Raw genomic sequence first — 8,554 nt, 5'->3', positions numbered from 1 at the left:
TTTCGCCTGTAGGAGGGGCACGTACTGGAAAAGTCGGCGAAGACTTCAAAGGAGAGGGCCACTCCCTATGTTTGGAAGCGGAATCACGGCTTCCTGCCCCATCTCTTTTGGTGGAGTTGGGAGGAAGCACGTCCTTACGTTTCCTCGCTTCCGTCGGTTATTCGCACCCCTTTTCAGTGACCGCCTGCCCAAGGCGGGATGCGTCCCAATTCCAGCCACTCCCTCAGCAGTGAGCCAGCTGGGGGCCACCGGGACAATCCCTCCTCCTCCTCCGTTTTCCTCCTCAGCCCGCCCAGCCACCCACTCTCTTCCATCTAACTAGCTTGTGCCCATATATCTGCTAGGAGAGACGCACAATTTCTCTATTTTTTTATTTTTTTTCCTGGAAGGGGACGCCTGTGAATGGCATATTGTGCCGGCGGCGGGTAAGCGCCACGGCTTTTGGGTGCGTGCCGTTCCTGAGCATTACGACACCCATTCCTGGTTCCTTTGACTGTTCTCCGGCGGCGGCGGGCGGCGGCGAGAAAGGCAAGAGAAGTGCTTTCGCTTGTGCAGCCATGGCCGAGCGCCGCGCCTTCGCCCAGAAGATCAGCAGGTAAAAGAGCGCGTCGGAGGCGCGCCTGCCAGGAGGATAATCTCGGCTGGCTTCGCCGGCGGAAGAAAGCTGGAACTTCGTCCCTTCGGCGAAACGCGCCAGGGGCCTAGCAAGGGTGGGAGATGTCTCCTAGCCCAAACCATCTCCTCGGGGGCAGCCCACGCATCCTTGCTCGATTATGCTGCAGACTTGCTTCGTGGGGGAAGGCTTGAGCTTGCTTGTTGTGTGGCGCTTTTGTGCACGTCTGGTCCTGATCCGCCAGTGTGCGCCCACTCTGTCTTTCCGGGTTGTGCGTGCTGCTGCGGGCCAGCTTGATGGATGTGCTTTCGCTTGCTTTATAGAAGGCATTGTGTGCGGCATGACCCATCTTCTCCCCAAACACACATGCAGTCTGCAAGCACCTTCTGTGACACACATCGCGCTTCGGCAGGGGGCGGGGTGTATGTCTTACGGGTTTGCTCCGCGACCTCGGAGCATGTCCATGTGAGTGCGGCCCCACGATGTGGAGTCTTTGTGATGCCTCGAGATATGGCATTGGAGGGGCGGGGTGCTTGGTGTGTTTGCGATGTGTTTTGCGGGGGGAGGGTTGTTCATGGTATTGCTCTGCAGCAAGCGCTGCTCATATCCATGTGGCTTCTTAATGTGCTGTGGTCTGGTTTGAAAGCTTGGATGCATCCCCCCTCCCCCTTTGTTTTTGCATTTGCGGAATGCTGTCCAGGTGCTCGGTACAGGCATGTAGGCCCTCTTGGTGATGCATTGTTCTCTGGATCTGTGGATTATGTGTGGGGAGGGGGGAGTGGCATTAGGTTTTTATGCCTACCATGTTCATGTCTGCAATAAACTGCACAGTTTATGATATTGTGCATGTGTTATGGGTGTGCTTTGAAATGAAGGGCTGGATGCATTTTGCTGTAAGGGGAATTTGAGGTTGGATTCTTGTTGATGTGTAGAATACATAATTATGTCCTGTCTGCTGTGTAGCATGACAGGTCCCTTTTCCTTCTAATTTCATAGTATAGATTGGATGGCAGAAGGCAATTGTGATGTTCCAGGGTTCTGCAAAACCCTCCAAAATTGTTTGCTTTCTTGCATGCCTGCTTAAACTGTCACACTGCTAGTTCCAGTGACACTTCCCTCAAGTTCTTTCTTAGTCAATGAAATGTGGAAGAAGCCCAGGATTCTAGGATAAGATCCAGCTTCTGCATTATTTATACACCTGCTTCCCTCCTTTTACAGCTAACTTCTTAATGTTTGTAATTTAACAAGGAACTGCTTGGTTTCTTTAGAAATTGAAATTCTTGCCAATTTTTCTTTAGTAGTATTGACCACACTTCTGTTTGAAGAAAATCTAAAAAACAAAACAAACAAAAAATCCACCCTTAATTTTTTTCCCCCAAACATATTTGAGGATGTATGACAATTCCATTGCAGGGCAAGTAAAAACTGGATGTATATTTCTAGTTTGGTGATAGATTTTGTTCCTTTTCACACCTCTCCTCCTGGTGTTGACTTGACCAGTAAGTGAGTCATACTAGAATACTAGTTCCATGTTTTTTTTAATAGTGGTAAATTGTTCAATTTTATTTTATTGTTTGTGGGGTGGATCTCGGAATGTGTACAAATGATGTTTTAATTTTTATGCATTTTTTAAAAAAGAGTGACCATGAGTGAGGGCACACAATCACAAGTCCTCCTGTGTGTTATGTTGCCCAGCAGAGCCACACTCCCTACTTGTTGAAGATTTTAGTTCTATCCTACACTTTAGCACTTTTTGAGCAAAGGAGATGAAGGCTACAAATTTGACAAGTTTTTTGACACCTGCAGAAACAGAGTATAGAGGATGAAATTAACGTGGTTTTTGACAAGTGGGGAATGCACCTTTGTGGGGCTACATAGCAGACAGGAGGACTTGTGCTGGTGCACACTTATGCAAGATTACCAATCAACTTCTAAAAATTAAGACAGTAGTTGTGCAAATTTCACATCCCCCATGTGTATTTTTTTTCTGTAATACAGAAAGATTGGGTACAGTCCATTGTTGCTTACCAGAATGGAAAATCTGTGAAATTGTGTTGAGTTTACATGGAACAGAATTCCATGGAAGAGCCTCTGAAATATTTTGTATGATGAAGTTCACCTCTTCTCCTACAGAAGGTGTTGCCTCACAAACTCTGTACTGGATCCATCTGTGCTTCCTTAATGTACCCTTTTCCATTCATTTATAGCATTTCTATTTCACTTTTCAGGCAGAGATCCCAGTTTGAACCCTCTACAATGCAATTATTTGCATTTTTACTGAAATGGTAGTCCCATGGTCCTCAGCAAGACTGGTTCCCAAAGGGTGCAGTCTGATGGAGGTTCAGAAAGAAAAAAGGCTTACAGCCTGCAGCATTCCTCATCCAGCATTTTTTCCCATAACCACTAATTCCAGATTAAATTGGAAATAACATTGTTTAGTGCTGCCTTTTCATCTTTATTCCAGAAGACAGTTACAGAGCTATACAAACGAGACCTGCAACAAAATGTGGAATGCCCTAGTTCCTGTTCAATGCTTTAACCACTCATGTCATCAGGATACTGCATTCCATTCCTGACCTTTCCTGGGCTGCAATTTTCATTCTCTGCTCCCTATTCCTGTCTCAACAGACAGTGTTCTGTGATCATTCACTGTGTGTCAGTGGGTTTCTTTTTGGGGGGAAATTGCCTTCCTGTTTCTAGTGCCTTTTTCCTTCTAAAGATTAGTTGTACTCATATAAACTTTAGTGTTGCCTTAAACATGTGGCTTCCTCCTTCATTTCACAGTGGCTCCATTTGACTGTAGTACTCTACAGCTGAGTTCGCTATTAGTGGGGGTTGTAGTGAGAAAGGAATTGGGATACAACACAGCAGGAGGTTCTCCCATGTCCCTCCCATTTATTTCATTAGAACAAAACAGGAAATGTTCTCAATGCATCGTACCTATGGAAGCAGCTCTGCAGATAAGTAGATGGGTCCAGATACGTGCCTTCCCTGCCTTCTCTTTCATACAGCAGCCCCTCCAGCTTTATGAACATGCTGCACAGGAAGTCGGGATACCTTGCTGCTGTACTGAGCTGTGTGTCTGGGGGGATGGTCAATCTCCTAAAATCAGGCAGTGCATTGAAGGAAAAACCTGGATCCAACCCATGGTGCCTCCCATTATTTAAAGCAAATTCCACTGAAATAAGAAGGCCTTCATGTGTTGAGGATTAGACTTGCAAGCAAGTGATTTTTTCTGATAGCTAGGAGCGCTTACGTCCTTATGTGCCCGCCTGCCCCTTGAGATCAGCGGGAGAGGCCCTTCTCCAGGAACCCTCATTGAAGGATATTAGGAGGGTAAGTACTCGGAGGAGGGCTTTCTTTGCGGTGGTGCCCAATATATGGAATGCGCTCCCAGAGAGGTCCGCCTGGCGCCATTGTTATTTGTTTTTTGGCGCCAAGCGAAGACCTTTTTATTTAAACATCATTTTAATTGCTAATATTATTTATTTATTTTACATCTTTGGCCAGGACGTCTCCAATTATATTGTTTTTATATTGTTATTATTTATTTATTGTTGTGAAGTGCCCCAAGGCTTTGGCGAATGGGGCGGCATAGAAGCTTTCTAAACAAACAAACACTGAGTTTAGGTATCTGAAGATCACAAGTTGGAATTCTATGCATACAGGCCTAAATATCAATTCTATTAAAATGAATGAAGCTTACTTGTAGCCACTCCAGATTTGCTGACCTTCAGATTTGTTTGCCCCAACATTCCCAGACAGCAGTGTCAGCACATCAGGAGAACATCCAGTTGGAGAAAGCTGCACTAGTGGATCTAAAGAAACTCTACTGTTCTTCAAAGCACTGAGTGATTGATCAGTCGTTTTTGTTAATGTTCTTACTTCTCTCACTTGATGGCAGTTGCACATGGACCAAACTTTGTCCAGTGTAACAATAGCTATTCAGAAGACAGCAGCAAAAAGAATCCAATACTCGCCCTTTCTGAGTGGCAAGCTGTGGCAGCAGTGGCTGAAATTATTCACGCTGGAGAGAGCATTCCGGAGGTGAAGTAGGGGAAAGAAGAGTGTCACTGACTTCAGGGTAGAAGAGACAGGAATATAAGGGCTGCATTTCATCACTGCATAATAGTTTTGTCTTTCTAATTTGAAGTAGTAGCAGAAAATAAGACAAATACAGCCCAATTGGGCAAATTGGGAGATGGGGAGAGGAGAGATGGCTCAGTGGGAGCTGACTGGGAGCCATGCCATGCCAATTTGAGTGTTTTGTTCTTCTGTTGGCATTTTTTGTTGCTCAGTTTCTGATTGTATTGGAGAAATTTCATTGTTTTGGTATTGTGTTTGGAAATAATACCGAATACTGTATTATGTGTATGGTGCATTTTGGTTCTGCCTCAGTGGTCCTTGAGGTGTTTTCCTGTTTTTGCTAGTCCTCAGTTGTGGAAAGGTTGAAAACCACTGTGGTAAAGGGTTGCTGTGGGCACCCTTCCTCAAACCTCATATCCTCTGAAATAATTGGACTATACCTGGGGTGGCCAGACTTGCTTGACAGAAGAGCCACATGTGGCAAATGCCAGAAGTTTGAGAGCTGCAAGTGGGCACCCACAGCAAGTGCTGCAGTTGGTGAGCAAGAACAAGCCACATACTGCAACAGTCTAGAATTATGGGTTTGGACGTCACAGTCAATAACCCAGGCACACAGTTTCCATGGGTTGTTTAGCTCAGTGAAAGCCAATGATTAGGCCCAGCTCATTCTTGCTCCTGTTTCATTCTGAACAAGTCTTTGACACCCTGAAGGTGGAGAGAGCTTCAGCTATTGAGTGGTATGGATATAAATTTGGATTTGTGTTTTCCAAATTGTATTTTCTTAGATGCAGATGTGGCTTACAAAAGTTTTAATTTTTTAAAGAAAAAGAGTAAAATGTACAACAAAGCACTTTGGTGGATGTGCGGGGAAGGGGTATGGAGAAAATTATTGGCTGACCAAGCTTCCAGAAAGGAAAATAGAACTCATATTCTTTATTCAGCCAACAATGAATAATTAGTTGCAGCTTACAGTGAAGTCCTATCATTGCTAAACTCATTGTGAGTTTCAACACTTTAAATAAAAACAAAGAAAAACAAAACAAAATGACAAAATGTCTTGATATGCAGTTTGTATACTTTTGCAAACCCAACAGAATTGGATTCTAGTGAGAATCTCATTTTATTACAAAGATTACCCAAACCATTTTTCAAATAAGTTTATTGTTTGATAACAGCAGCTGTTCACAGTATGAAGAAAATGAGACTATGAATGGCTTTGCTTGTGGTCTCATTCTTAAAATTACAATTTAATATACAGTTTTCACCAGGATTGTAAGATATTAAAGACAGCACCATATTTAAGGAGGGCATGCCAGTGTTGGGGAACTGTGATGGAAAAGGGCTTGATTTTTCATACACTGGATTTGCTTCATTGACTTGCAGCAAGCTGTCCACTGGTGAACTTGACACTGAGACCTAAACTTCTCATAGACCAGTGGTTCCCAACCTTTTCTGTGCCCCACACCCCTAGAAAATGATTTATGTTCGCATCCCCTACAAAAGTAATACCATATTTGAAAATGAAGAAGTCAAATTTCTAATTTTTAAACCACAAATTGAACCGCATACAGTACTGTGGGTGAACAGATTGAACTTCAAAAAGCTTTTAACTCAGTGCCTAAAATTCAAATATAAATTTAGCAATTAGAAAAAATTGTAAACAGTAAAATCAATCCCAACTGTGAACATAAAATTCAATGGTGACTTTGTTCCTGCTTCTCATTAATGATCTTGTCAGATTGTGATTTTTGCAAGTCTGCCTGTGGATTTTGTTTTGATTGACAAATGAGAACTGAATCCAAATACAGACAAAATAATAAGTTTTGGCAAAAAAAAAATCAGCCAAATTCTCAAGTTTGGCGAATGGCAATGTGACCTCTTTGTCCAACCTCCTGTAATGCCATCTCATACCCCACTCTCCACTCAGGGATGTGGGCACGCTGGGTTTGGAACACCTGTCATAGATTGTCACTGCACCTTTGGTTCAGAAGAACTCTATGCAGTGATCTCATTGAACAATGAGTGTAGCTGAATATTTTATTATTTTTTCCATCTTATATAATCTTTGAAACTTGGTTTCTCATTTTTTGATAGCGTTAAAATTCATCCCTCACCTTTTAGGTAGGCGATTGTCAGTGTGTGGCTTGTGGTTGCATCTTGACAACAATTACTAGAAAAACCTGAAGGCTTCATTTTTTCTGTTGCCAGTGAATTGTCAAAAATGAATCCCACACACATCCCATTGGTAGTCCCCAAGTGCTTTTAATGCAAATGACCTCCTTTATTTTGCTGCAGTGGATTGCCTTCCTGGATATTAGCATCTGTCTTTCATCTCCACTGTTAAAAATTAATGTGACCATTCCTGAGAAAGAATACTAGAGAATTCTCAAAACTAGTATCAAATGGTGATCCAGAATTTATAGTTTTCTTTACTTGGAAGATAGCCAGGTGAGAATGCTGTTTTTACTATACCAGAATATCAAGAAACGTTGCTAGCTCAGTTTATGCTGCAGAAGTAGCATCCGTGAAAGCAGAGAGGATCAAGTAGACTAGGACTGTTACCATCAAGACTGTGCTCCTTCCTGTTGCTGCCAGGTTTGGTGTAGCTACAGGACCACCTGCAGCCTGGCTAAGGAAAGCCCTGCCCTAAAAAGATGCTGATATGCTACTTATAGGTATTGTCCTGTGCAGTCATTTCCTGGAGTGGGAAGACGTTTTTTGGGCATGTTTGAGAACAGTGCCTTTAAAATTTGACTGTTCTTGCTTCTTTCTGACAGCCTTTGGCTGGAAAAACATGAGGTCTGTTGAATCCCCAGTGGCAGTCTTACGCACTTGGTTGACTGTGTTTGGTTTGGAGGATCCTGAGTTGTCCAGGTCATACTCAATGGTCCGCCAAAACAAATGGTGTAACTAGGCAAAAAAGCATAGCGGTAAATATAGTATAGAGACAACACAATTGTATGTTCTTTTCCTTGTTATTTTGGGAAGGAAAAAGTCCTTTAGCTCAACCTTTGATTAGTTAAATTTCTGCACAGAAGGTTGCTACTCTTGAGCCCTGGCATGCAAGAAGATTCTTTTTTGAAATGTTTTAATCTACATACACACAAAGAGAAGTGCTAAAACTGTTTTAAAAAATAGAAGGACATGGGTGGACAAACCATATCCCCCAGGTGTTTTGACATACAGTTCTTAATAACCCACACCATAACCTATGTTGGCTAGGGCTGATGGGAATTGTAGTCCAAATCACCTGGAGAGTAGAAAGTTACTTATGTATTTTATAGATATCTTTTTTATTTTTGTCAAACTTCCTTTTGGGCTGCAATGTCATGTACTAGGGATTGCTTTTCAACCTCAAGATTACCAGAGGCTTATTGTAAAGATTTATTTTGCTTTCTCCTTGCTGAGTAGTTTCTGTGGTGAAAGATTCTAGCTTGAAATGCAGACTTAATTGCTTGAAGACTTTCATGAACTCACATGAGCATTAGATAATGTTATAGATAACTTACTTTAGTCAGGCAAAGCTTTATGTATAAAATTCCTTGATCTCCAGTCTTAGGTTTGCATATTCAAGAATATGACCTACTGACTGTGACAGATGTCCTTCCAAGTAAGCATGCTTAGTTTCATAGCCTAATGGGATAATCCAGAACAAAGTAGACTGTTTTATTGTCCACCTTAGCACTGAAACATGCTAAGAGAGCCAGTTAACTCACATACATTACAACCAAGTTCTTCATTCAAAAACTAGGCCTCCAAGTACAAATAAACCTAATGAGAGTTAGGTAGGGATGTGTGAGAAATCTGTTTTTGATCCTTTGCACCTTCTGGACCAAATCTGAACCTGGCACACAC

At 42.5% G+C, this 8,554-nt stretch overlaps 1 protein-coding gene across 6 annotated transcripts in view; it reads left to right on the top strand.

Moving 5' to 3' along the window:
* Positions 1–309: 309 nt before the first annotated feature.
* The window catches only part of DOCK7 (dedicator of cytokinesis 7), a 175,265-nt gene continuing 167,020 nt past the window's right edge, over positions 310–8,554 (top strand). For all 6 annotated transcript variants that reach the window (XM_044430508.1, XM_044430507.1, XM_044430506.1 and 3 more), the window contains exon 1: positions 310–595. In XM_044430508.1, coding sequence (XP_044286443.1) covers positions 558–595 — 38 coding nt within the window. In that variant the 5' untranslated portion in view covers positions 310–557. The remainder of the gene's footprint in view (positions 596–8,554) is intronic.

This window comes from Varanus komodoensis, unplaced genomic scaffold, assembly GCF_004798865.1.
Source record: "Varanus komodoensis strain SLA01 unplaced genomic scaffold, ASM479886v1 scaffold20_1, whole genome shotgun sequence".
Taxonomy (NCBI): Eukaryota; Metazoa; Chordata; class Lepidosauria; order Squamata; family Varanidae; genus Varanus; species Varanus komodoensis.
The sequence above is the reverse complement of the archived record's forward strand: the minus strand, read 5'-3'. Positions and strand labels throughout refer to the sequence as shown.